The 27952-nt window shown below is 50.2% G+C and overlaps 10 protein-coding genes across 10 annotated transcripts; 7 read left to right on the top strand and 3 right to left on the bottom strand.

Moving 5' to 3' along the window:
• Positions 1-71: 71 nt before the first annotated feature.
• Positions 72-1100, top strand: VTN77DRAFT_1937 (uncharacterized protein; the record flags this gene model as incomplete). The annotated part of the gene is made up of 4 exons (XM_069417723.1): positions 72-242; positions 314-493; positions 580-853; positions 919-1100. The coding sequence occupies 4 exons, from the start codon at positions 72-74 to the stop codon at positions 1098-1100; spliced, it is 807 nt and encodes a 268-aa protein (XP_069279723.1).
• A 273-nt stretch (positions 1101-1373) lies between these two features.
• On the top strand, positions 1374-1944 carry VTN77DRAFT_1936 (uncharacterized protein; the record flags this gene model as incomplete). The annotated part of the gene is made up of 2 exons (XM_069417722.1): positions 1374-1534; positions 1593-1944. The coding sequence occupies 2 exons, from the start codon at positions 1374-1376 to the stop codon at positions 1942-1944; spliced, it is 513 nt and encodes a 170-aa protein (XP_069279722.1).
• A 1884-nt stretch (positions 1945-3828) lies between these two features.
• Positions 3829-5252, top strand: VTN77DRAFT_1935 (uncharacterized protein; the record flags this gene model as incomplete). Its single annotated transcript, XM_069417721.1, has 2 exons — positions 3829-4434; positions 4491-5252. 2 exons carry the CDS (start codon positions 3829-3831, stop codon positions 5250-5252), a joined length of 1368 nt encoding a protein of 455 aa, XP_069279721.1.
• A 1259-nt stretch (positions 5253-6511) lies between these two features.
• VTN77DRAFT_1934 (uncharacterized protein) lies at positions 6512-9153 on the bottom strand (the record flags this gene model as incomplete). The annotated part of the gene is made up of 9 exons (XM_069417720.1): positions 6512-6867; positions 6937-7439; positions 7498-7914; positions 7964-8025; positions 8075-8543; positions 8595-8772; positions 8831-8868; positions 8923-8977; positions 9036-9153. 9 exons carry the CDS (start codon positions 9151-9153, stop codon positions 6512-6514), a joined length of 2196 nt encoding a protein of 731 aa, XP_069279720.1.
• Positions 9154-10906: 1753 nt separating this feature from the next.
• On the top strand, positions 10907-13509 carry VTN77DRAFT_1933 (uncharacterized protein; the record flags this gene model as incomplete). The annotated part of the gene is made up of 5 exons (XM_069417719.1): positions 10907-11080; positions 11142-11174; positions 11221-11262; positions 11328-12180; positions 12308-13509. 5 exons carry the CDS (start codon positions 10907-10909, stop codon positions 13507-13509), a joined length of 2304 nt encoding a protein of 767 aa, XP_069279719.1.
• Positions 13510-15864: 2355 nt separating this feature from the next.
• On the top strand, positions 15865-17682 carry VTN77DRAFT_1932 (uncharacterized protein; the record flags this gene model as incomplete). Its single annotated transcript, XM_069417718.1, has 3 exons — positions 15865-15950; positions 16056-16093; positions 16142-17682. The coding sequence occupies 3 exons, from the start codon at positions 15865-15867 to the stop codon at positions 17680-17682; spliced, it is 1665 nt and encodes a 554-aa protein (XP_069279718.1).
• A 1818-nt stretch (positions 17683-19500) lies between these two features.
• Positions 19501-19901, bottom strand: VTN77DRAFT_1931 (uncharacterized protein; the record flags this gene model as incomplete). The annotated part of the gene is made up of 2 exons (XM_069417717.1): positions 19501-19674; positions 19743-19901. The coding sequence occupies 2 exons, from the start codon at positions 19899-19901 to the stop codon at positions 19501-19503; spliced, it is 333 nt and encodes a 110-aa protein (XP_069279717.1).
• Positions 19902-21417: 1516 nt separating this feature from the next.
• Positions 21418-22270, top strand: VTN77DRAFT_1930 (uncharacterized protein; the record flags this gene model as incomplete). Its single annotated transcript, XM_069417716.1, has 4 exons — positions 21418-21425; positions 21490-21645; positions 21714-22175; positions 22231-22270. 4 exons carry the CDS (start codon positions 21418-21420, stop codon positions 22268-22270), a joined length of 666 nt encoding a protein of 221 aa, XP_069279716.1.
• Positions 22271-23359: 1089 nt separating this feature from the next.
• On the bottom strand, positions 23360-24341 carry VTN77DRAFT_1929 (uncharacterized protein; the record flags this gene model as incomplete). Its single annotated transcript, XM_069417714.1, has 2 exons — positions 23360-23920; positions 23979-24341. 2 exons carry the CDS (start codon positions 24339-24341, stop codon positions 23360-23362), a joined length of 924 nt encoding a protein of 307 aa, XP_069279715.1.
• Positions 24342-26262: 1921 nt separating this feature from the next.
• On the top strand, positions 26263-27805 carry VTN77DRAFT_1928 (uncharacterized protein; the record flags this gene model as incomplete). Its single annotated transcript, XM_069417713.1, has 4 exons — positions 26263-26490; positions 26542-26978; positions 27032-27142; positions 27193-27805. The coding sequence occupies 4 exons, from the start codon at positions 26263-26265 to the stop codon at positions 27803-27805; spliced, it is 1389 nt and encodes a 462-aa protein (XP_069279714.1).
• Positions 27806-27952: the final 147 nt, after the last annotated feature.

The following is a 27952-nucleotide window of genomic DNA, read 5'->3' as shown; positions in this document are numbered from 1 at the left end:
ATCCACCAGTCCATGTTGAAGTCTCCATCCATCGTTGTGATGACTGACTGTAAACGCAACGTTGATTGACAATGACAGACGTCCAGCCCTCCCCGGCGAGCGATGTGAAAAGTGGCGGTTCTCAGTATGAGAACAGGGGATCTGACCCGGAGAACTATCACGCAAATCTCGGATCCTGCAAGGTGGACAAGCATGGCCTGCCGCTGGTCCCTCAGCCCAGTGTCTTCAAAGATGATCCGTTGGTAGGCAAAGACCTCTACGTGAATTGCATTCCGTTATTTGCAGCTTTGGCAAGATTCACTGATAAAGACAGAATTGGCCTCGATGGTTGAAGTGGACCATCTTGGTCCAGGTCAGCTTCATGGCCTTCTTAGGGCCGTTCAATGCCGGGGTCGCAAACCCGAGTTTGGTGCTCCTGGGGGAAGCATTTCACAAATCGACCACCGCAATCTCTTATACGACGACAATTGCCATCCTTATGGGTGGCGTTGCGGTAGGATTGAACTGCTTCCATTCATTCCTACAACCCCATTTAGTTAGACACTCCTCTCTCGTTACTGGCTGACGGTCCATCTCAAGTCTTTCATATGGGCCCCATTGACCAACGTGTACGGTCGCCGGCCTGTCACGATCCTATCTCAAATAATCGCCATCCTTGGCAACATTGGCTCGGCCCAGTCGACTTCGTACTCAGCTTTACTGGGAACGCGAGCCTTAAACGGCATTGGAATGTCGGGCATGATGTCCGTCGGCACGGTGTGCCTCAATGACATGTTCTTCCTCCACGAGAGGGGGGAGAAGACTGGGGTCTACACCATCTTAGTGACCAACGGGGGCCACATTGCTTTTCTAGGTCAGCACGCACACAACCCGCTTCTTTTTCTCAAGTGTCGTGGCTGATCCTGGCGTGACTGCTAGGAGGAGGCTATATCGCCCAGGCGGCAGGATGGGCATGGGACTTCTGGCTCCCTGCCATCATCACAGCAGCATCGCTGAGTTTCGCTGTTTTTCTCTTCCTGAAACGCTCTTCTCCAGAGACCCAAGCTTCCTGGCGAGACGGACTCATCAACGGACCTACTGGGAGATGCTGTTCAACCTGAAGGGGAACCTTATCCCTCAGCGAAGACTGCAGCTTCACGATTTTTTCACGTCTTTTCTCATGTTGAAATACCCGTCTGTTTCCCTGTCCTTTTGGTACTATATATACATGGTCGTGGTGTTTTGTGAACATATTGCCTGCCATCAGTATAGCAAGCATATATTCCACGCGTTACCATTTCCACAGTGGCTCCATCGGACTCTGTATAGGCATTCCTCTGACAATCGGCTCTGTCCTGGGTGAATTCACGGCGGGGAAGGTCTCCGACTACATCATGTATCGCTTGGCGAAGGGCTATGATCGTGTAAGGAAAGCGGAGCATCGGTTGTTTCTGACTGGTCCTGCGGCTTCTCATGCTGGCGGGGATTATTACTTTTGGCGTCTGTGTGGAGAAACGTGCCAGTTGGGTGATTCCACTGGTTGGACTGGGAATCAGTAAGTTCGGAGAGCTCTACCTTGCTGTAGAAACTTGTTGACCGCAGAACGCAACCAGGTGCATTTGGTTTGCAGGTCACATCAACCTGTCTGTATGCCTACGTTTCCGACTGCTACAAGCCACAGACGCCGGAGAGTGCCGTGCTCATGAACCTGGGTCGAGGCCTATCGTTCTGCTTGGCGTTCTTTGCCCTTCCGTATGGAGAAAAAGTCGGCTTTTCTTGGGCGTGGACCACGTTTGCCCTGATATTGTTTCTGTTCTGGTTCCCAATTGTCGCATTGATGATCTGGGGAGAGAGATGGAGGGACCAACTTGGTCCCCCGCAGTTCCACCAGTATATATGATCGTTTCTATCGCGTTGTCAGGCATTTTGGTTGTGAATGGTGACACTCCATTGGGGAGAGTATAGTCTTTTTAATTTGACTATCGTTGTCACTGCGATCCAATGTGTTGGATGTCAAAGTCATGAAGCGAAGCCTTCAATCAACTTGCAGTCACGGTCTTGGCCATCCAAGTCAGCATCTAGGGTCCAATAATAATAATGAAACTTGAGTGGAAACAAGTGGACAGAGAGAGAGAGTAGCCATTCTTGGCATTTCAACAGCGTTCCAGGTGCGTGGTAGCTATTATTGCACAGGAGTAAGACGGTGTGATATTGTTTCGTCATAGGCGCAGCGGAGCGGGTAAGGAACCTAAAGCCTGAGACACGCCCAACCACGGCTCGCCCGGGCCCGACCGAGGAGTCCAGATTCCAGAACATCGAGTGTACCAGAACATCGACCACGCTATTTTTGGCAGACGGTATTATCTCGATTCCGGGAGAGAAAGAAAAGAAAGACGACATGCTGATGAAAATCGTGAAAGGGACAACATACTGCATAGCAATTCCACTACGCAGGCTGCCCATAGAAAAGTCGTTCAATCAGACACGAAAAGACGAAGAATTCTCCGAGTACCTAAGATGGGTTAATTGCCAAGAAGTCAGCCCTCTCCATTGTCGCCACACGACCAAGACCGCCAGGTTCGAGTCCGTATTTGAATGACATTGAGCCCGAGAATAGCATCCGAACGAACACGAAGCATGTTGGACCAAGTCCAGGGGCGAATCAGGCTTGCACAAGGCTGGAAAAGCTGTCAAATATGTTGCCAGCGTGGATTTTGGCAAGTACACAGCAGTCTGTTAGCGACAAAAAAAGTCGCGATGTGGAAATCGGCGATCACGTAGTGTGCTCCGTCTGATTTGACGACTTGATGGCCATTTCATGCAACATACCATCAGCTTCAGAGTGATCATTCAGGATTCAATTCAATCCTGGACCATGCCAAGGAGAGCACAGGCAGATGAGTGGGGATTGTTCTCCACGGCGGGCAGCGATCGCGTCTCAGGGCGTTCCCGGCGGACCTGCCAAGCCCCAGACTTCCAACGGCGTCCGCCATGGCCGCGGGGTTGTGCAGACCCTGGGACCTGCAGATGCGCCATGACGTTGTGATTGACTTTGGCCCTGCGGTCTTTGGGCCCTATCAGGGACCCGTTATTGGTGTATTCCGGCTTTTCTGGGTCCTGCTGGATCCTGTGGCGGGCCTGGCGGCAGAGTGCCTGTGGTTGGCGCATCGCTGCTTATCCCTTGCACAGAATTCCGAGGATGCAAATCATCATGCACGGTCGGGATGTCTCTGCAACACCTCACAGGCTCGCTCTCACACAGGGACGGTGGATCGCGAATTGCACAGCCTCCAGGACCCTCACTCTCCCAAGGATCGATTGCTGATCTGTCAGTCAGTCGGTGGAACCATCCTGTGTCCACGAGGGAAGATAGACTGCGGATCGTAGGGAGAAGAGACTATCTTCCGGCCCCTGGTCATGCCTTCTTACTGTACATGACAATCTCTCCGGAGCCGTGTGGAGCAGGAGCGAGGATGATAATCAGGGGAGGCAGGTCAGAGCCATAGTTAAAAGGTTGCCACCCTTACTTGCTATGCTCGCTCCTTCCTTCTGTATGTAACCCATTCTTTCCCTTCGCTCGTTCGCCCTCTCCTTCATACCGGGTCCAGCCCCTTCCCTCTTCGTTACCAACAGGAAGATACCGTCACTCGTTCCGGATTCCTGTGTCTTTCTTTTCTCTTCTCGTCTCTCGTTCGTAGTGGCATTCATCTCGGCATATTTCTTCTCGACATATTGCAGTTATAATCTCTTTTTATCAGCTGCAGCCCTCGTCTTTCGTTCTCGAGAGCCATTTCGCCCTTCGGTGTTGCTGTTGTGAACCGTAGCGCCCTATTTTCCTCCACCGCCATCATGAAGGCCAGCATCGCCTCGATGGCTGCGGCCATCACGATGGGCGCCTCAGTGGTCAGGGCCGCCCCCCAGCAGTTGAAGACCCGCGACAGCATCACCCCCATCACGGTCAAGGGAAACGCTTTCTTCCAAGGTGACAATCGTTTCTACATCCGCGGTGTCGACTACCAGCCGGGCGGTTCGTCCAACTTGGATGACCCTCTGGCGGACCCGAACACCTGCAAGCGGGACATCCAGAAGTTCACGGACCTGGGCCTCAACACCATCCGGGTGTACTCTGTCGACAACTCTCAGGACCACGATGAGTGTATGAATGCATTGGCCGATGCGGGCATCTACGTCGTGCTGGACGTCAACACCCCCAAGTACTCGTTGAACCGTGCGGATCCCCAAACCTCGTACAACGACGTCTATCTGCAAAGCGTGTTCGCGACCGTGGAGATGTTCGCCAAATACCCCAACACGCTGGCCTTCTTTTCCGGTAACGAGGTCATCAACGACGGACCTTCCTCCAAGGCGGCCCCCTATGTGAAGGCAGTCACTCGTGACATTCGCCAGTACATTCGTTCCCGCAATCTTCGCCAGGTCCCGGTCGGATATTCTGCGGTAAGTCACTGTTCAGCAGAAACAAGTTCTGAAAACAAGTTCTGACGGGTTTCCAGGCCGACGTCGACACCAACCGCTTGCAAATGGCCGAGTACATGAACTGCGGTACCGATGACGAGCGCAGCGACTTCTTCGCCTTCAACGACTACTCTTGGTGTGACCCGTCTTCCTTCACCCAGTCCGGCTGGGACCAGAAGGTGAAGAACTTCACCGGCTACGGCATCCCGCTGTTCCTGTCCGAATACGGCTGCAACACGAACAAGCGTGAGTTCCAGGAGGTCGCCTCGCTCTACTCCACCCAGATGACCGGCGTGTACTCTGGTGGTCTTGTGTACGAGTACTCGGAGGAAGGAAGCAACTATGGCCTGGTGATCATCAACGGCAACAATGTCCAGGAGAAACCCGACTACCAGGCGCTGAAGACGGCTCTGGCCAAGACTCCCAACCCGAATGGCGACGGAGGCTACAACCAGACCGGTGGTGCCAGCAGCTGCCCGGCGCCTGAACCGCCAAACTGGGACGTCCCCAACGACGACCTCCCTGCTATACCAGAGCCGGCCAAGAAGTATATGACGCAGGGCGCCGGTAAGGGACCTGGCTTCGCCGGCCCAGGCAGTCAAGACAAGGGTACGGAGTCCACTGGCACGGCGACTCCAGGCTCGGGCTCGGCGACCGGCTCCGTTGCGACGTCGACTTCGTCCAGCTCGAAAGGCGCCGCTGCCGGACTGCGTGCTCCTGAGTTGACGCTGGCTCCGCTGTACTGCGGCTTGGTGGTCATCTTGTCCACGTTCTTTGGGGCGTCGCTAGTCATTTTCTAAGCAGACTGGTTGTGATCATGTCGGCTCGCATCTGTTCGCAGGTCAGTTCATTTGCCGGTCGTCACATTTTGGGGATTGTGTGTACAGTGGGTTCGAGGTTGGCTGGCTCGCCTTGGTATTATTCCAGTCTGTATTGTGGATTAGTGTTTCGTGTAGACTAGTAATATGCAGTTCTTCGTTTGCCTCTGAAGTATCCTCTAAGTATCCAGCTTAGATGGAGTTGGCAGAAGGACTTTAGATTTAATTCTATAATCCCGTTCACTTGAATTCTGAGAATGAATTCAATTCAACCATGCATACGGAGTACGTAGGGGAAGAAGGGAAGAAAAAAAAAAAGGCTCGTGGTCCCAATCCATAATACAAGAAATACGGGGTCGTGTCCATCTATTTATCGACTTGCGGAGGGGTATGAGTGTATGTAGAACGGTACAGCAGGTTACGTAGTCCTTGCCCACTTTGAGCACTTCGCTTTGACCACTTTTGGGATGGGAAGGACCCGTTGCGGGGACTCGTTACGTGGACAGGCAGGGCGCCGGTGGACGTCAGCCCTTTCGATCGGGTTCCTTTTTTAAAAAAAAAATTAACTACAGAGTACGTAGATATTAGTTTATTTTTGGTTTTATGGGTTTATTTGACTTTTTTTTTTTTAAAAAAAATCCTTTGTCTTATATATATATATGTATATATATATATATATAAGCAAGCTGGTCGACTAAGCGCAACTGCCAAATCCCACATATGAACAGAACACTGCTAATAGTAGACTCTGTAGAATAAACTTCATAGTCAAAAAAAAAATCCTGGTAACAACTCAAGATAAACTTTGATGCTGACATTACCAAGGAGATGATACTGTAGTAACTAGGGGTCTCTCCCAGATAAGGTCATTAATTAAATAAGAAAAAACAATGCACTAAACTCCTCTATTGATGCTGTTGATGAAAGTAACGTCCAATCGTCAAATGTGTGTGTGTGTGTGTATGTTGGTCTCCGAAACAAATGAGAATGAGAACGGGGAAAGACGGCAAGTAACGAATGCTGTGAGCGTGGGTGGATGGATTGATACAGACATGGCTCGTAAAAATGTGTACATACATACATGAACAAACAGAAATATTCAATCGTGATAAATTAGGACATTACGACGCGTGACATGCCATGCGATTTGGTTTGGTCGTTAATTAAGTCGAATAGAATCCCTTTAGGGATATCTTGCTTGCTGTAGCTGTACAGCTACTGTGTCTCCTCTCTCTCCCTTTTCATTTCGAGACTCCAATCGTATCGCCTTCAGCTTCTGAAATAACACCCTCCGCATCTGCATCACCGCCAGATACATCCGAGATATGACGCGAGTGCCTCGATTCCTCCGACGGGAGTTCGGAAATATCCGACAGCGGACTGCTGCTCAGGTCACTGTTCTGATAGCGATGCGCAGGTCGCGTCGACTGGGAACTGGCTTCAGAATCTCCTGATTCGGAGGGAGCTCGGTCGGTGGATCCATAGAGCACACTATCGAGGGATGGCGTGTGTCGATGATGGTAATGATGAGGAGGAGGATGATAATTGGCAGGCGTGTTGAATTCCGTTGGGAGCTCGAAGCGCGTTGAAGTACCCGCTGATGAACATGGGTGAGCACATCAATTATTACTGAAATTTAGAAGAAGATAGCATGTGTGATACTTACTCTCCAGCTCATGCACTGGTAAACTAGCGGCTTCTCGTGGGATTGAAGTGCGGGAAATAGGCGATACAGCTCGCGAAGCAGTCCCCGACAAGTCTTTCTCCGTGTTCCCAAGCTCTGAGGCCGTTTGCATGGACGATTTCGCCCGGTGTGTGGCGTACAGCCAGTTCATGATCCATGACCGGTGACCCGTGGCGTTGGATCCGTATCCCGAGCCTAGCTTGCGCCGTCGGTACAACAGGCAGCCGGCGATCAATGACACGAGGATGAGCATGCCCAACAGGACTCCAATGATGGCACCAGCCCAACCGGGGAATCCGCTACTGCTTTTTTGCTGCACTATAACGGGACCGGTGGGAGTCGGGCTCGGTGTTGGGGTCGATGAATTAACAGGCTTGTATGGGTAATAAGTCGCAATAGGTTTGGTGTACTTGGTCGCGAACAACGAAGAAAGACCGTCGTCATTCCAGGCAGATGGAGCGGTCTTGGTAGCATTACCTTTGCCACTGCGACGCTTAGTAAATACACAAATAAGAAGCAGAGAATGATGATAATAATACTTACTCTCCACCAATCCGAGCAGTAATCGTAGCTGGAACTTCATAGTCACTCCAGTTTTCCGGATTGTAGGAATCTTGAAATGTGACCGTATTCAGATTGAAGACTTGAATAATGCCACCGTCCAGGCAGACGCTAGGGTCTATGTATACGCCCCCGATGACAAACATTTGATCCGGGTATACTTTGATACACTTGTGTCCAGTGCGACCATGCCCGACCTGTCCGTCGTATACTTTGATCCAGGTAAATGACGGGACGGAGAGAACATACACGTCGTCGGAAGGGATATCCGTCGCGTTGATCCCATTGTATCCTCCGTAAATATAGATGTTAAAGGAACTCCCGTCCTGGGCTGCGGCAACCACAGAACAGAAGAGCGTCAATTGAGGTGGAATATCACCTGTTGTATTTTGTTGGTACCTAGTCCGGGTCAGCACAATGGACGGGGTCGAGGACGGAGGATGTTTACCATCGCTTATTCGCCACATCGTAGACAGACACGGTTTCCATGAAGGTCGGACTGATTCGACTCTGCATGCAGTGAGAGGTTGATCCGAATGACAAGAGAGGGTCAGCATACACTGGCAGCGGCCTCAGCGTCTGTCAGTTCCCGAGCCGCCGTTAGCGACTCGGGGTAGATCACTCCTCCGATTGCGACCAGAGCCCCCGACTCTGACACCGGTAACCACACCAGCTCAGCATTGGCTCGACCAAGAATGTTATCTGGCAGCGTGTCGTTTGTCCACGTCTCTTCCCCCATGACAGACATGTCAACTGTGATAAGAGTGTTTGCAGTGGTATTGGCAAATTTAATATCCTGAATCAGTCCCCAATCCTGTGCCCGCATCCCGCTGAAGTAGAATCCAAGATTTTCGCTTGGCGCGGAAACACCAGCGCCATTGGTGACATACCGGGTCACATTCTGAGGCAGCGTCGTTTCAATAAAACCAGGCGCCCAGGATGCTCTTTCGGGTCCGTATGGGAATGCTTCATAGCCCAAGATAGCATTTGCCGCGAGAGGCTCTTGGCTGTCGATCACTGTGAGGCCCCTGTAGAGCTTCTGTGAGCGACATATCTGGGATGAGCGAGCACGGTCTTACCCGTAGAGAATCAGCTCATCATCGTTTGCGAACATCACGCCATCGATATAGGTCGGCGCAGTGTTTTTGCTGGCGAGCCCCCCAGTCTTGTTCAATGCTTGGAACAATGTGGTGAGATTCGTCGTCTGGTCAAAGGGTTGCCCCAGGTTGAGGGTATAGACCAGGCCGTCGATATTGTCTTGACCCCGGTTAGCTAGGCTCTTTGCTGTGGAGGAGAGCGAGAGAAGACACAATACCTTCTTGGGGCGGATCATCCTGTCCGTCCGACAGTCCCCTGCCGTTGGGTCAGTCGTCTGTCGATGCCCAGCCATTGCTGTCGGAAACATACACTTGCCACCATAGAGATCCTCCGTCCAGATAGATTGTGTCGTGGATGATGTTCGCTGCGCCGTAATTTTTAGTCGTCAACGGCACATGGTCTGGCTGTCGCGATTTCCTTACCTCGAAATTGATCCCAGTTGCACATGCTCACATTGACAGCAGACGTTTGCCAGTCCAAGGCCAGCGCACTGCCGACGAGCGCCAAGGCAGCCGCACTCTCGAGGAATTGAGGCCACATCGTGGAAAGCGATGCAATCTCACAGCGGTCCAGATCAAGCTGCAACGACAGTTTCACTCACATCGGTCGGCGTGCGAACTGTGCACCCATCCACCAGACTTGGTGGTCGTGATCATCGCCGTCCAAATTGGCCATGAATCGGGAGCTGGCAGACGTCGATCCAAAAGGTTTGGAAGGATCAAGTTCGACCTCTCCCAAAATGGCGAATGTCCGGGGTGGGGGGCTTGGGATGAGCACAGGGAATGGACTTTATCCTTGGGATCGCCGCACAGCCCGGCTGGAGGTTCGAGCAGCAACATCAGAGAGTATTTTCCGTACGCAGTGACCACCAGGCTGACGCTGACGCCCGTCAGGTTCACCGTGAGTATAAGCAGCGGTGTTCTGATTGGGACTGGATTGATTGGTTTCTGTAGTCTTTTGCCGGATCCAGACACCACTGCAGCCGTACGATGCACGAGGCACCACTGGCAGCGATAGAAAGGCCGCCATGGCCGACCAGCAGCGGACTAACGGCATTCTACCGTCAGCGAGGTTAGTCGAGAGCCGGCAGCCATGGTGATCGAGGAGACATTAATCATTGCAGTGTTGTGCTTCGCGTGTCGATTGGGCAGGAGCATGACTAAGCAGCCCGCTACTGCATGACATGGGCGGGACAAACATGTGATGCGCCAGTCATGTTACTCGAGTCATCTTTGTCCGTCAATCTCCCCCTTCAAGCTAAATATTACCTAACATGCCAGTTCCTGGTCTCATCAGCTGCTCAGCCCTAGTGGAGCGCCTTCCATCCGGGTGTCAGCATTACGAGTTGTCATGCAGTTATTGACGACGTGCTAGACTGATGAACGACAAGCTGGAGTCGCGTCGGCTGCTGCTAGTCCAGGGCCCGAGAGAACCGGCAGTGTCTGCACCATGTTACATCCATGAGGCTCTCACAAGATGACCTGGATCGATTGAGCGGGGTACGTCTGGTCGTCTACGTTTTCGGCAGCTGTTCGTGTTCGCACACGGCACGGCTCGTATATCCTGCCACGTCAAACGACCCAGCCCCTCCCGCTGTCATGTCGGCCTCCAGTCGGCCGTCGAAGCCTTGCAGGTCCGTCTGCGAGATTGAATGCTGAGTGAAAGCCCTCCGGCAGGGATTCCCCCCATTTGATCTCTCCCGATCAACACTCTCCCCCATGTCAACGCGAGGATAAACAGGCAAATGGTCCTGGACCTGGACGAAGCGACCCTGATCGCGGCAGGGGAGAAGTACGTAAAAACGCAATCTAGATGAGGTCGTTCAACGCTGCTTAGCTCATTGAGCAAAATCTGGATGCTCCGCAGGTTCGTTCCCGTCGACCTGATGACGCCAGAGAGCGAGACTCCACCCCTGTCACTGCATGTCTAAGATTTTTACCGCACGCATTTTCGGAGCAGCTAAAAGGACGCACTGTCCATTCCCCGCCGCCCTAGAAGGCCCAGGAGTTCATGATTGGAACAACCAAGACACTTTTAATCTATGCTTACGATGCGACCTAACTCAAAGTTCAATAGATCCCATCGACCTAACAAGGATAGCTCTGAAGTTGCGCAATGGATGAGCCGCAGGGAACGAGCCCTACGCGGCGCCAACATAATATTTTCAACCTCGATTCCGCCTCAACGGTCCCTGGTCTTTATTCCCTTCCTCGGGCTGCACGTCGTCGACGGTCTTCACCACTGCGTTGAAGCACTCCCGTTGAGGTTGTGTTGAATCCAGTCTTCGCCTGCCATGAGGCTCAGTTGGCCCGCTTTGACGGGCGCAGTTGCCCTGTTCCCAATTGTTGCTGCGGTCGACAACGGAACCGACAATGGCGACTTGGATCTTAGCATCGGAATCACCATCACCCTTTGGGAGACGATTACTTTCGAGCGTTGGAAGACGGTGACTGTAACGACCTGCTCTGTAAGTCAATTACCTCTGCCAGCGATGTGTTGAATTCCAGGTTTCTAATCGGGTATATCAGAATTCGGACGGCTGGTGGCCACCGTCTCCTCCGGTAAGAATTACATGACCGCAAGCTTCTCCAGCTAACCATTTTGCAGTGGGGGAAACCTACGACTGAGACTGAGACGGAGACGGAGACGGTAACAGACCTTGCCGAAGTGATGGCAGCCTCTGTATCGAGTTCTCGACGCTGACAACCACCTAGGAAACATTGGGGACTACAATTACCTCTTACATTCCGACCACGATCTCGGACACTGTCACTACCACAATCACGTCGGATATTGGAACGACCACGACGACCACCGTTCCAACAACATTGTTGACAACTCTGACAGAGACCACGACCCTCCCTGGCCAGACCGCCACTATTCCAGGTGCAACTGTGACGGTGTCAACAACAGAAGATATTACGGAAACTATAACTGCTCCTGGAGAAACAGACACGGTCACGCTTTCGGGAACAAATATTACCCTACCTGGTGCAACTATTACCGTGTCAACAACAGAAGATATTACCGAAACTGTAACTGCTCCTGGAGCAACCGATACGGTCACACTTCCGGGAACAAGCATTACCCTACCTGGTACAACTGTCACTGTATCAACGACAGATGATATTACCGAAACTATAACCGCTCCTGGTGAAACAGACACAGTCACCCTTGGTACAACTATTACGGAGCCTGGAACCACCTTGACGGTGACTACTGTCAGTATCATAACTTTGCCGGGTACAACAGTTACCACCGTCAGTACCATTCCACCAACTACACTGACACTACCCCCCTCGACAATCACTCTTCCAGCCTCAACAACTACAGCGACAACAACTCTGCCTCCTACAACGGTGACTGCTACAGGAACAGTAACTACTCTGCCTGGATCCACCGTAACCTCTACCATAACATTGCCTCCGAGCACCACTACCTTGCCTGGAACAACCTCGACTGTTCCTGCAAGTACTGTTACGACAACAATTACCCTGCCTGGGACAACGTCAACTGTCACCACAACTACTGTTGTTACTGTACCTGGGGAATCCACCACAAGTCCTGGTTAGTAACCCTAACCTTCTCAACCTTTGTATTAGCGTTAAAATTTTGGCACTATGGACAAGATGGGACAGGAACAGTTTTAAAATGCTAATTTCAAGACGAGATGCTGACAACTGCCATACAACAGGCCAAACGGTTTCGGTTACTGGCACAGTGACCTTGACAATCTGCCCAAGCCGCACTCTCAACCCAACATATACCCCCCCGGCACCACTTCCGACCGACTACACCTGGGGTTGTCCGCCTGGGTTCCTCTGCCATCCTAAGAATCCTCCTGGCGTTGACTGCAATTTCGAGAAAGGACCCCCGGCCGACACATATGTCTGTAGCCCAGATGAGTGTATACCCAGCCCCAAGCTGCTTCCAAATCAGCCCTGGGCTCCTAATCAGATCGGTAAATTCAATGTCACGCCGGGATATTTCAATCTCGACCCCACGGAATTTGGTCTGAACTATGGTATATTTGCATTCCCTGAGGGAACGCAGGTCCAAGGCACGCAAGTCCAGAAGCGCAGCTCTGGACGATGGGGTCAGTTTCTGGGTAAACGGCAAGCAAGCGGTGCCCTTCAAGTTCCGGGCGTTTGCTATTACGAGTGCGACGAAGTCATGATCGAGGCAGAGCATACGGGGAAAACGCCTTCTCTGTGCCTCCCAGGCTCCGCATTCACAATTAAGCTCAACGATTGCAATGACTGCATCCGGGCACATTCAAATGGTAGCGTTACTCCTGGTCCCTTGCCTCAATTCCAACAGTACCTTTTTTACTGTGACACGGTGCCTCACGGCTCTTCAACCTCTCCGTTTCCAGAGTCATCAACAACTCCGACAGGGGGGATCAGTACTGCTACCAGCTCGCCAGTCGCCACGACATCTCCAGTGTCAAGTTCTGTGTCATCAGCAACTCCATCCACACTTACGACAGTGACAAGCACTAGCACGACGGAAGCGTCTACCCCGGCTGCATCTACAGGGGGCTCTGGAGCGGCCACAACTAGTACTGTGGGCGTGGGCACCGGCAGTGCCAGCACAACCGGTGTGGGTGCAAGCAGCGGCGCAAGCACAACTAGCAGCGTGGGCATATTTAGTGGCAGCACGGCGGGTAGTGCACCTTCGGAAACCCTTACTGTTGCTACGTCCTCTACAGGGACTCGCAGCAGGACCACCGGTCTAGGCACCGTGACTGCTAGTATGGTCTCCAGTGCCAGCCCCTCGAGCTCGTCTCCCATTCTCTTTTTAGGAGCCGGCAATCTCAGTCGGAAGCCCATTCCACTGAGTTGGCTGATCACATTCTGCAGCATCGTTGCAGGAGTTCTTACTTCATTTGACTGATTTTTTTTATCAATGATGTCCCTCCTTCCACTTGTAATAGCTGTCTGATACGAAAGAACTAATGTTATGCCCACATGTGATGATCCTTGATGATCTATCTATGTTCCTGATGTCTATAAGGACTTAGTAGTAATTAATTAATATCGCTCGGTTAGCATTCATTAATACATACATATATCATCAACAAGGCAGGTGGCCATCGGGTGTATAGGAAATATCTGCAGTTGATTAATTAATTATATATTACATTGAGATGTTTTACCTCCTACTGTACAGCCCTGCACGAAAGTTTGACAAAATTTTATTCTTATCATCATTATGGAAATAAACGCGCGCCTGTTGCCCGAACCCACTGGCCTCATCAGGAGAGTATGTGCATAATTTCTTGCATGAGTCATACCAGTCCAATACTGTTCTTGCCTTGGTTGATAGCATGTGTATGTAGAACAGTGTGTAGAATTCAATTCAATGATAATAGGAATTCCAGACCACCATGAAATCTTGCTCTTGATCCATATGTGCCTATATATGTTTGTACTGACTGGTATCTCACTCTCAAGTCAAGTCGCTAGAAATCCGAGCATCTGCTATTGTTCTTTCATTAGAGTGACAATCGCCAGCTAATAATTCTCAGGTAGATAGATCTAATACTGATTGATATACTATATATAGTTAGCAACCATTCTGTTCGTTTATTATGATCTCCGCTAACTAACCGGTCAGACACCTACCAACATATATAGTCCCTGCATAATAGGTACCGGGCTGAGTCATGTACATGCATATATAAGTATATATGTACGTACGTACTATAAGAAGGCTACGTATAAATATACCCAACTTAATGAATTGAAATAGCAAGCTAGCTGGGGGTCGTCAAGTGGTTGGTAGATCACTACTTGGGAAAGAAAGTAGCATGCATGAAGAGAGTTGGTCGTGTTTTGTGTTCTGCAGGGGCAGATCACACCTAATAAATATAATATACCAACAGAGTACCAAAGTACCTAACAGTGTAGAAGTAGTCTATGGACAGACATATTTTCGTTTTAGCAGCCCCCACGCCCTCCGGTTCCTGAATGCTGCTATTTTAAATCAGAGGACTTGTTGGTAGTGAAACATATTTTTTTATTTGACATTAGTTTTATAATTGTTTTTCTTTGACTTGTCAATCAAATCAATCCAGGTAATAGAATTTATACTGTCATGGCACTGCCCATTGGAGAAAGCAGCGTGTTTTAACTAGGGCAAAGTTATAACAAAATTATGTCCATGTCCATAGACTGCACACAGTACATCGGTATATGTATGTACTCTGTAGTTCAAACGTGTTATGCAGGTTGCAGCCCCAGAGTAGGATATTAAGATTTTGACTATAGTACGACCCTATATAAGGGATGGGGTTGCACCTAATATAGTCCGTTCGTATCTGTCTGTACCAGCATAAAGTCTGTAAGGGGGTTTTGGACAGCTGATTCTCCTACGCTTATACTTATATCTATTAGATATACTATATATATGGCTAAATAAGTATAGATACTGTATAAGGCAGAATTATGGCCTGTAGATCCCTCTATATATACTAAATAAGGTTACAGTAGTCGAATCCGACTACAACTGGAAGTATTACTGTAGATAAAAATAGCAAGTCCCCCAATCTCGGCAAGAGGCTGAATTGGTTTCAAGAGCAGCCCGGCAATGGTTGGGCAAGGCGTTGGTTCATGGAGAAATACCTAGAATGGAAATGGGGGGCCTTGCGGGCAACGGAGATAAGATAAAATAAGGGTTAAGCTATCTCCGCCATCCTGCAACTTAACTATGGTTATTTTTGCCCCTGGCAAACCGTTGAAAGGGCTATCTGCACATCGAACCTATGGAGATGAGGATTGATGGTGGAGGTCACCCAAGCAAAGACGTTGGAAGAAACTGCCGTTGGCTTTTCTAGAATCCGGCCACAGATCGGTTCCTCCGGATCGAGATAATTATATCGACCAGAGAGATCAGGCTGCCAGCCTGTTGGATTGGCCGTCCTGACTGGCTGGTGTGGTGCTGGCCCATTGGGGGCAGAGGACGTGAAGTTATACGCCCTCGCTTATCAGGTCTCTCTCCTCGCCCAACAGTCTAGCCAGGATCGAGCAATCGAACCTGACACCTGCTCCCTTCAGCAGATTCAAATACGCGGCATGGTCTTGGTCACCAGTCAATTCAGATCGATCGGTAGTTCTCGCGGTAGTGCTCACGGTAGTGTTGCTTCCTTGCCGTGTCCGAAAGCCACTGTCCAGCCACGCCTAGCCATCACTCCATTATCACTCCGACCAGGCATCTGAGTGGTTTCCTGAGTCAAATATCGACAGCGTCATGCCGTTGGGATCCGACAACGTCGTCAAGAAGAAACGGACGCGCGCCAGCCGTCCCAAGGTGCGGACGGGGTGTATCACATGCAAGTACGTTGTCCATCTTCTTCTGCAGTTGTAGATATTGTTATCGTTAGAGCATACATTTGTATCCTGAAGCCTGTTGCGTCTGGCTACTAAAGTCTCGTCTCCTAGGATCCGACACAAGAAATGCGACGAGACAAGACCGTACTGTAAGCTTATCTCATCATCTTATCGCGACAATTGCTGAGCGTGAACAGGTCTCCGCTGTACCAGCACCGGTCGGAAATGCGACGGTTATCAACCACTGCCTCTTCCCAGGACCCGTTCAAGGAAGGGTGGTGATGCTACTGTTTCTGCTCCTGCTGCGGTTGTGGGCTCTTCGTCACTCTTACTACCATCGGATTCCCCTTACACATTACAACATCTACACTCGTCCACCGTGGCTGGCTTCCACGCGATTCCGACCAACAACTGGTATCTGACCGATCGAGAGCGCGGTTACCTCGACTTCTTTCGCAACCACACCGCCGTCCAATGCGCCGGCTATTTTCATGACGACTTCTGGTGTCGACTCGTCCCGCAAGCCAGCGAGGTTGAACCAGCCATCCGGCACGCAGCCATTGCCCTGGGGGCTCTCCATCGGAATTTCGAGAGTCTCGCCGTAGACGAGAAGCTCCGGGACGATGCATTCCCCCTTCAACAATGCAACAAGGCGATCGCCCTGTTGCGGAATCAGCTGGGCAGTGGCAGCCGCCATATGGAGACGACATTGATCACCTGCATCCTCTTGATCTCGTTTGCCTTCCTGCAAGGCGACGCCGCCACGGCGACTTCCCATTACCACGTTGGCGTCCGCCTGCTGCGCGAATGGCAGCAAACCGGCATGTTGGGCTCTTCCAGGTCGGGCAGCTCGATGGCATCGACCTTGGTCAAGTTGTTCGCTCGCATGGAGCTGTACCTGTCAACTTTCGCGAACCTAGACGACGACGATGTGTTCGTTGTCGTTGCCGCAGATGAGGAACCAGTCCGGAGCAGATTAGAGAGCATCGACATCCCGGCTCAGATCGACAGCCTGGACCAAGCAAGCAGTCTGCTCTTCAGCCTTATCGGACGTGCCATGCAGAACGAGCAGCGGCGGATGTGCCAGTCGGCCGTGGCATGCCAACTCCGCGAACGAATCCGAGCAGATGTGTCCTGCAAATTACAGCAGTGGAACCGCAAGTTGAACACGTTTCTTGAGCATCACGCCCTGTCGTTGTCTGCCAAAGACACCCGAACCGTGATCGTGCTCCAACTATGGAGCGAAACGGTGTACATCATGAACGCCGCACACGATCGCCAAAGCGAGATGCAGTTTGATGCGTTCGAGCAGCGGTTCCACCGAGTTGTCAGACTGGCCGAAGCCCTGCTAGATCCCTGTGGGCTTGCTGGCGACGTTCGAACGGCCGCAGCGATGCCAACCTTCTCCGTCGAGACGGGGGTAATCCCACCGCTGTTCTACTGCAGCTACAAATGCCGCAACTGGTCGATTCGACGGGTGGCGTTGTCGCTGCTGCGCCGGTGGCAGCGCCAGGAGGGCATCTGGCAGACGCCTGACACGGCTGTTGTCCTGGAACGGCTCATCGCGATCGAGTCGGAAGGTCTCTCGCCGGGTGAGCCTGTTCCTGAAGAAGCTCGCATCCTGATCGCGCAGGTCAAGGTCATCCCCAGCAGTCCGAATATCCGCCTGCGGTACTGTCGGTCTGTGGATCCGGACGGGACGAAGCATTGGGAGACGGAGTGGCTGTCGAGGAGGTAGCTTCCTGATGACGAAATTAATTCTTTTCTCTTCTCTTCTGTATATTATGTCCTTGTTTACATTTCTTTTCTTTTTATTTTATTCCTCTATTTATTGTTTTCTTCTTCTTCTTCTTTTTGTTTTCTTTTTTTATTTTATTCTCCTCATGGCCTGTACTGTACTGTATACACACTACATATATAGAAAGCTTCTTCGCTAGATAATGTATGTAAATATTTTTATTTCAATATTTTTCACCCTTTGAGATTTCTCGCATTCTTGACGAGAAGAATCAGATCAGTTAGATCCGATCACATACTGTATTGTGTTTAATAGATGATTATATATATCTTTCTGTGTGTGTTTCCTCTGAACGTTGCTTGCCGATAGAATCAATAGAGCCACTTTTAGGTAGACGTTGAAAATAGCATTCTAGTCCCTGCAGACCATTAATTCATTCATTCAGACGAATCAGGTAGTAGATGGGAACTGTAGTTAGTGTACATACATACATACGTCAGTCAGGTCCTTAAACTGGATGATAAATGTCAACCAGCAATGCCGGACTTTTGCGGTATACTTTCCTAATCGGGAAACTAGGTAATAATTCGTAGTTAAATTACCTCTTATTTAGGTATCTACTCTATGCCAAGGGACTGTTATTCTGCCTGACTCCATGAATTACAATTTGGTGGGTTATAATGGAGGTTATTTACTTATGCTGTTATCTGGCCTATATATAGATCTCTGACTACCCGTGCGAGATAGATTAGATAGAGAAATTTTACGCATATATGTATGTACATAAGCTCCCAGATAGTCTCAATATGACGGATCTACAGATCTGACAGATAATTCAATCTAACCTTTTGTTCATGTGCATTTTTGTTTATCTTATTTTTTTTTGTGAAATATACTTACCTACCTATTCGGGTAATAACATCGTTGTACCCCGTGTTTTGGCAGGCCCCACCATGTACTGCAACGGCTGGATCCGCGGATCCGGGGTAACCTTCCTATATCAACGTGACTATAACTTCGCTAAACTTCCTCTGTCTATCCTCATTCACTTCAACCTTTTTAAGCAGACTGGAGTGTTTGGGGGTTACAGTAAAATGGTATTGGAGACAGCAATACGGGGTGCTTTGCAAGGAAGACTCCTGTCTCGATTACAGGCACCTTCTGGACCACATGCCTATCGATTAACCCGAGCGTCCACAACAGCACATGCCCAGTCGAATCGGTCCGAAGGCTCCATCCTCCCTTTCAAACAAGAGCAATCGTCTCCCACCGACATTTGCCGATCTCAAGCAACAGCTCGTGCACGGAAGAGAAGATGCAATCCTGGACGGATGGCATCGACTTCTGCGACGGCTAGCACCTGACCGTCTCGAGAAACTACTCGAACCGGAGGTCATCCCGCAGGTGGAGTTCTCTGCCATAGCTGCCAACAGTGGCCATCTCCCGGAGCGTGCCAAGTCAGCGCTGAAAAGATGCGGAACGATCATCGTCCGAGGCGTGGTCATGGAACAGCAGGCACTGGACTGGAAGCAGCAGATCCGGGATTATATCACCCTGAACCTGTTCTCGACCAAAGGCTTCCCTCCCGACAATATCTAGGTCTACGAGCTGTACTGGGCCAAAGCGCAGTTGGCGGCTCGCTCTCATCCGAATGTGCTCATGCGGACGGCGCTCAATTGAGTCTGGTCCGCCCGGCCGGAGATCCGGTGGATTTGTCAGTGCCAGCCACGTACTGTGATCAACTGCGGATGCGTATGGTGCGTGAATTGAATAAATCCTTGACCACAGTCTCCTGACGACTTCCAGCCAGGCGATAAATCATTCAATCTCGGCCCGCACTTCGATGGCGGCTCGCTGGAGCGGTGGAAGGATCCAGAGTACCGAAAATGCTACTCGAGCATCCTCAGCGGTGACTGGGAGAAGCACGATCCGTTTGACGTGATGCCCGGTTGATGGCCACGGTCGACATGTATCACGGCCCGGGAGGTTGCTCTGCGTTTCGATCTTATCAGGTAAGGTGACTTTTTGAATTACTCATGTCATGTCACAGGGCTGCTCACGAAGCAAAAGAGCTGGTTATCGCTTTCGGACTGTTCCCCTGGCTGTGGAACTCTCCGTGTGACGCCTGATCTATTGGCGTCAACAGCATACACGATCTTGAGACCCTTCGTTCGACAGGACGGGAGTGGTCGCTGGGTCGTGGACGGCGACAGCCCCATCTTTCACGGTGCAGCCATGGGCGCAGGGCAGGAGTTGACGATTACCGACCACGGACACATCAACCCGCAGGGATTTGTCTCGATTCCTCGCGTCCGTCCCGGTGACGCAGTCTTCTGGCACTGCGACGTCACACATATGGTAGAGAGCGAGCATCGCGGACAGGGCGATTCCAGCGTGCTGTATATCCCCGCGGCACCCTCTGCGATGTGAACAGTCGGTACTTGCAGCGACAACGGCACAACTTCCTGCGGGGTCTCCCTCCACCGGACTTCGCCGGCGGTGTTGGCGATAGCCAGCACATCGGTCGAGGCGGAGTCGAGGATCTTTCCGAGGACGGCAAGAGGGCAATGGGATTATTGAAGTTCGACACAGACACAAATTCCAAGACTGAAGGGCAGCGCGTCGGCTGCGCAGAGAGCGAACTCGATCCTGGGTTTCGAAGAGAATCCAGCGACGTAAATCACGAAAGAGGAGTCAAGTCCAAATGGGTCTGCAGTAGCAGTCATTGGATCGAATGGTATCGTTTGAACTAGTATACAAAAGGCAGCAGGGCGGGGATTCCTACCCTGTCATCTTTGTCAGTCTCTAGTATGCGGCACAGCAAGCGAGCATGGCAACAATTGTAACGTAACAAGTACTTGACTTGACGGGTTGCTAGCTCATCCTGCAGGTAGTTCGGAACGGAAATCTGCCTGCACTAGTATTTCTTCCTTTGTAATTGCTGTCACCCCTGTAAATTCGGCTGAGCTTGTCTCGTGAAATTGGGGTTGGCTATTGTCATTTCGAAGGCATAAATAGCTGCTCTCGTCCCCAGCAGATCTTGCTCCTCTCCTCTCCTCTCATCTCGTCATAAGCAGGTAGCTGTTGATCAGCCTTGACTTGAACCATGGCAGAAACTTCCCAGTACTCGCACATCCCACAGCCCACTGACGGGGCAGCTGTGGGACTTGCTGCTGATGTAGGAGAGTATCTAACCCATTGGTTTCTCTAAACTTTTTCTCCCCCCAGAACTTCAGGATAACTTCAGTGTCTATGAAGACACGATGTCAGATACTATTTCGCTTGCATCAAGCATATTGAATTATCAGTATGAGAATGGACGACGCTACCATGCGCACGGAGTATGACGGCCCTTCTTCATGTTGACTAGCCCTTTGATTTGCTGACGAAATCAACAAAAATTAGGGAAAATACATGTACCGTCACCATCAACCCTCTATATGCATGAAACTTTGTCCGACTGATCTTAACAAGATTGCCAAATGACGCTGCGGAGCAGGATCGTCTTGATATGATATGACTGGGGCTCTTTGTTGAGAACATTCCTTACTAATCAGTGGTACAGGTGCACCACATGTGAGTCATCAGTCATCAACCATAATATTCGGAGACGGGTACCTACTGACCCCCTCAAGCTTTCTGCTCATCCTCGGTGGAGAACTCTTCGCTGCTCCCATCAAACAACCCCAAACGATCCTAGACTTGGGAACAGGAACAGGCATCTGGGCAATCGACATGGCTGAGTCTGCAAAAACACAATCCCATATTAAAAAAAACAATGGCACAAGAATGCTGATACACGACCAGCAAATTCACTTCCGCACGTGTCATCGGTAATGACCTCAGTGCCATCCAGCCTTCCTGGGTCCCGCCAAACCTGGAGTTCGTGGTCGACGATTTCGAGAAGGAGTGGATGCATGAGGAGAACTATTTTGATTTCATCCATGCGCGGACACTGGTGGGGTATGTTCTAGACGGTTATGGAAGAAATAACAATTCAGCCGTGAAATAAATACTGATGCTGAGCATAGCTGTGTCAAAGACTGGCGCTGGTTGATCCGACAGGCATACACTCACACAAAGCCCAATGGATACTTCGAGGTCGTCGAAGCCCCTGTATGGGTCTTCAGTGATGACGGCAGTCTCAAGGAGGATTCCCCTTACATGCAATATCTAAAGAACCTAAAGGAAGCCGGCGAGACAACTGGGAGAAAAGTTGATATTTCTTCCGAATTAAAACCTTGGATGCAGGAGGCAGGATTTGAAGATGTTACTGAGAAAGTCTACGTGGTACCACTGGGCCCCTGGCCGAAGGATCCCAAATTGAGGGAGATTGGGAAATGGCAGTACATTCAGGCACAGGATACCATTGAAGCCTATGGTCTCCGTCTATATACCCAAGTCCTGGGATGGAGTCCTGAGGAAGCCCAGGTGCATTTTGCGCTTGTGAAGCAGCAGCTCCGTGATAGGTCCCTGCATGCGTATTGCAAAGTGTAAGCTCGCTTGTCTCAACCACTTTTAGTTGAGGATGCCTGCTGACTGTCGAAGATATGTTGTCTATGGGAGAAAGCCTGAACTGAATGTCTGAAACCGAGTGCTCAGGGGTTAGAGACTTTGGCAGATTGATGGGATTATGAGGTCGATGAAATTTCCCTGATTGTGTTTTCTGCTCAGTACAATACTTTTCTCCCTTTAGGAACATACATGCATTGGTTGAAAGCAGAAGCTTAGCCTCAGGATGATTGTAATTTGCTACTAAAAACAGAGATATGCAATCAATATATCAAATTATTAAGGTAAACAAAGATAACTATCCCAAAATCCTCAACTGAAACTTCAACTATGAAGTACATATATATGAACCCAGACCACTAAATAGATCGAATCACTGAACATGAATTCTGCGCACTGTTCTACACAAGGACAGGAGTGGTATTGGTATCTCTAGTGCAGAAATCATGCTTGCACACATTCTTATTAATGAGGAGTAAAAGACCACCTGGGTCCTGTGCCTTATTTCGAACGGTTTTGTCGAGGACATTATTTCCCTGATTGTTCGATCGAGCTGAGTTCGGGGTTATCATTTCTTATATAAAGACGCCCTGCTAGCAAATATACCTCGCGCTTATTTTAATTAAATTCAGATTTCGTGGGGAATGGACTCTGCTTTGACTGTATATAAACCGCCAGTATTTACTCATTGTCAGACGAGGACCTTTTACGTAAAGCATGCTCAAACTGCATTTAACTGCAACTACCTTCTACGGTCCCTACCTACCTATCTACAGGTACATAAGGTTCTTCATCCCGCTGTAACTTAAATTGAAGACATTTACCTACATAGGTAGGTAGACACTATCTACAGTATAGGGTTAGTTTGGTAATTAATAAAATATATTTATTATTGTCAAAATCTGAACTCCTTGGCTCTACATAATATAGAAAGAAACCCTCCAAGATATCAATACTATGATTCTAGCTGGTCTCTACAATATATTGATGTTATGGGTTTCCTGTGCTAGGTACGTAGCTCTCTCACTTTATATACTCTATACTTCTCGTATTCCTCTTGGCAATACTTACTACCGTAAACGTTATTCATTTACACAACTGAACAGCATCTGAATCATATACAGCTCGCGTACTGTGGATGCTGTAGTATTTCAAGACTTCAACTTCAGCTTCCCCTCCTCTTCGCGGCCTCCTCCTGAATCCACTGTGCCGCCTTGTCCTTCCAGCTCGCTTCCCACCGCGACAGCGCCGGTCGGTCCTCGATCACGTCGTCACTTCCCCACCGCATGCGGGCCTTGTCCAGAGCGGTATCGGTCTCCCCGTCCGGGCAAAGGATATAGAATGAGCCCTTCTCGATGGCCTGTGCGCAGAAATCGGCCACCTGGCTGGGGTACCACGCTCCGGCGGGCTTCGTGACCTCCTTCTCGTCCGTGGGGCCGACGTTCCCCATCAACCCCGTCCAGGTCCATCCGGGAATGAGCAGATGCACCGAGATGTGCGAGGTCGCTGCGTCAGACCGCAGATCGTACGCCAGATGCTCCGCGATGAGCTTGACGGCTGCCTTGGAGGAGTTGTACGCCGGGTTGGCGGCGCCGGGAGGGTTGGTGATGCCTTGCTTGGATCCCGTCAGGACGATCGACTTGGGGGATTTGTCAGTCGACGAAGTCACCAGGGGAAGGATCGCGGAGAGGCCATTCAGGATGCCGTAGACGTTGGTATCGTAGGTCTGTATCGAACATGGTCAGTGCATACGTCCAGCCTCAAGGTGTGTGACGGGAGTTCACCTTCTTCCAGTACTCAAGATCCTCCCATTGCTTCAGCTTCCCAACTTCCTGCTGTCCCTGCGCCTTGTAGCTCTTGCCAGCATTCAACACCAACAGGTCGACTCCGCCAAAGACCTGCTGCACCTGGGTTGCGACGGTCGACCAGGCGGTCCGGTCGGAGACGTCGATGGGGTATGCCTCGGTTTTCAACGAAGGGTTGGAGGCGGCCAGGATCTCCTTTGCCTTCTGCAGACTGGCGGTGTCATTGTCCAGGAGAGCGAGGTGCAGGCCTTTCTCGCGGAACAGCCGGGCGAGGGCAAAGCCGACTCCAGATGCGGCGCCGGTGATGAGAGCAGTGGCCTGGGGGCGGAACACGGAGGGCATTGTGCTAGATTACTCGGGAGTCTCTCTAAAGAGGTCTATCAATGACGAAAGACGGTGATTGTTGAAAACAAGTTGGTGAGAATCTTCCATCCTGTTCTTGCCTTCCCCGCACCAGCCCGCCGGGGATAACGGAGATAGCAGCTGCAGCTCCGCACGGGATAGAAGCACGACTGAGCCACGAATTCAGGCTTAAAAGAAGACATTTGAGCGGTGTCGAATCTTGATTTCTTTGATTTCGATGAGGATCGCTGCATTGCTTAACAGAATGGTCTATTTCAACTCATACTTTCTATACGACACGGTCCAGCCAATCACATCACATTGCCCGAGAATTGTACCACAGGTATACAAAACTCACATAGTACCGGGAAAAAGGAGATAAACTTATCAATCAAATTCCACTTGTAGATACTATCTATCTCATATCTCAGAGGGATTGCTGACTCCGTCCGTTTCGTGTGATGTACAGCACAGTACATAGAGGAGGAAAAATAATGCCGATATGGAAGAAAGTTCAACCGATCTAGACGAGAGAAACCAAAAGAACCGGAGTTAAATACATATAGTGTATAGCAGGGTCGTCAAGGTTCACGAAACCTGGATATCTCGTGATGACAATTCTTAATATAACTATATAGTAAGGGTATTAAAAACTTTCCATTAAAAACTGATTGAACTTTTTTATGTAGATTTCCTTTTTGGATTAAATCAATATCTAATTAGTTGTACACTTTTACTCTTAATAATTAAATAAATCTTATCAAAAGAAATTAATTTGAAAAAAAAAGAAGATAGCTTACTTTTTATTATTTAAATAGGATGAAGATTTTTTATTTATTTTATTATATCTATAGGTCTATACAAATAAGAATTTTTCTATACGAAACAGCTTGGGGACTTTATGACCTTCGAATTTCCTGCAGTATTTCTAATATATATTTTTTGACAGGATTAGGGTTATCTTCACACTTAAACTATATATATTCTTAGGTTCTAATAAAAGCAAAATTTTCATACAAAGGTTTTATTATCTAGGTTGTTAAACGAAGAATCAGTTTTATTTTTATTGATAAAGTATCTTTGAAACATCCTTTGCTACAGTACTATAACAGTACTTTTCCACGCTTTGTTCACAGCCTAATTCAGCGTACCCCAGCAATTCAAGTACTGTACAGTACATGGGTAGGTAAGGACCTCACTCAAGAATTCGTTCTTTCCGTCTTCCCCCAAGTGTTTACAGTACATTCAACATGGATGGATTGATCAGATCAGATCAATTGCTTTCCTAGATAGAAGGAGAGAGAAAAATCCATTCTTCTGTCGAACTGAACTAGTCTCGGAGAGTACTCCGTAGGTATTCTCTTTCTTTCTTTCTCTTTTTTTCCGGTGGCTTCTTCCCCGCATTATGGGGCCCCATATTCCAGAAACGTACACTAAATTGTCGATCACCTTCAGGCTAATACTCAGCCAAAAAGCTTGGTCTTTGTTTTCCAGCGTAATTCAGCTTGATGATCTGTCATTCCTGGAGATTCGCTCATTCGATTTAGCCGGTTGAATCCCACGTGGACAGGAAGGATGCAGCGAGTCAGCTTAAGCTTGTATAGGGAATGGATAGGCATGACCTGTCTATTCGCTGTCGCTGAGTCATGTACTGAACTACATACACTACAGTAGTTATGGCATTGGTCATCGAATCTATTTAGCCGGTCGTTAGCTGTCGGTGTCGTCATTTATCTCGTGGTTGGCATATTTAAAGACATGCGATCTTCGCTCGTCGATATAAAGCTGGATGTGCCAGCCAGGAGGAATAGAAAGGGCAATTTTCCCGTGCAAGGTGGATTATAATAGATCTTAAAGCTCCTGCCTGAGAAGCTCAGGTACAGACTGCTGCTGGCGTATACCTCAGGTATATCGCCTCGAGATGGATCGCATCGCGACCTTCCTCTTCCCCCTCCTCCTGCTGGTCTCTCTATTTCAAGGCCAAACCGTCCACGCAGCCCCCTCCGGCATTGTGAACACCAGAGATGATTCCAATGGCATCGTCACCATCAACACTTCCCGACTCAACAAGTCGGGATGGCACTGGGTCGACACGTGGACAGCGATGCCGCAGCTCACGGAGCCGGCGAATCTTCCTCCACCACCATTTGTAGGTTGAAAACATCCTCTTATGCGGCATCTTATATACTCACGAGACCAGAACACCAGCGAGGTCGTCTTCTTCAACTCGACTGTCCGCCAGACGTTCCGCGTCTCCCTTGGCGCGGAGAAGCTGCGCCTGCGCGTGTCGAACGCGTTCGGCATCACCAACCTGACCATCACCGAGGTCACCATCGCCCTGCCGGAGGACGACCAGGAGGGCACCTCCGTCATCCAGCCGCAGACTCTGCAGCAAGTCACCTTCTCCGGACAGCCCAGCATCTCCATCCCCGACGGCGGTCTCGCCGTGTCCGATCCGCTCGACTTCCCCGTCAAGCCGCTGACGGTGCTCAGCGTGAGCATCTACCTGGCCGAGGGCCAGCAGGGCGGCGCCATCACGTCGCATCCCGGCAGCCGTGAGGACACGTGCATGACGTTTGGCAACTATGTCCGTGCCACGAACCTGACGGATGAGTCGGTGCAGAGCGTGCAGCACTGGTAGAGCCTTTCGAAGAAATCTGATAGCAGAAGATATACTGATCATCTTCAAGGTACTTCATCAGCGCAGTCGAAGCCTGGTCTCCGCCGTCGGCACGCGCGTGGGGGATTATCGGAGACAGCATCACGGATGGTCGAGGCAGCGACACCGATAAAGATAACAGGTGAGTACAGCACCACCATCACTCAGCATGCTGTAGCTAAACTGCAACAGATGGCCCGACCTTGTCCTCGACAAGATGCAGCAAAACCCCTCGACCGCCTCCATCGCCGTCCTCAACCAGGCTGCGGGCGGCAACCGCATCCTGCAGGACGGACTGGGCCCGAATGTCATCAGCCGGGTTGATCGCGACATCCTGGCGCAGTCCGGGGTGCGCTACGCCATGATCTTCGAAGGCGTCAACGACATCGGCGAGGCAGCGCCCGACCCAGCCAGCCAGCAGGCCATCGGCGACAGCCTGATCTGGGCCTACCGCCAGATCGCGGCACGCATCCACGCGCAGGGCATCCCCTTCTTCGCCGCCACCATAACTCCCTTCGGCACGCCCCCCGGCAGCAACGCCTCCGACATCCAGCCGTACTCGAACCCCGTGCGCGAGCAGACGCGGCAGCGCATCAACAACTGGATCCGCACCAGCGGGGTGTTTGACGCCGTGATCGACTTCGACAAGATCCTGCGCGACCCGGGGAATCCGTCCGTGCTGGCGCCGCAGTACGATTCGGGCGACCATCTGCATCCGAATGTGGCGGGCTACCAGGCCATTGCGGACGCTTTTCCACTGGACATTTTCACTGAGTTTGCGGGGGGTGTTGATGGACATAATTAGTCGATATATATATACCAGCCTCTTCTACTGCTGGCTTGAAGATTCGTTAGGAAATATTTTATGCGATTGTCTGAGATCTGATGATTTATATGACGTTAAAAAATGGATAATTAATACAATGTTAATACGATTTTCCAAGAAATGGTA

The sequence above is a fragment of the Rasamsonia byssochlamydoides genome (genome assembly GCF_041956645.1).
Source record: "Rasamsonia byssochlamydoides strain NRRL 3658 unplaced genomic scaffold VTN77scaffold_15, whole genome shotgun sequence".
Classification (NCBI taxonomy): domain Eukaryota; kingdom Fungi; phylum Ascomycota; class Eurotiomycetes; order Eurotiales; family Trichocomaceae; genus Rasamsonia; species Rasamsonia byssochlamydoides.
The sequence above is the reverse complement of the archived record's forward strand: the minus strand, read 5'-3'. Positions and strand labels throughout refer to the sequence as shown.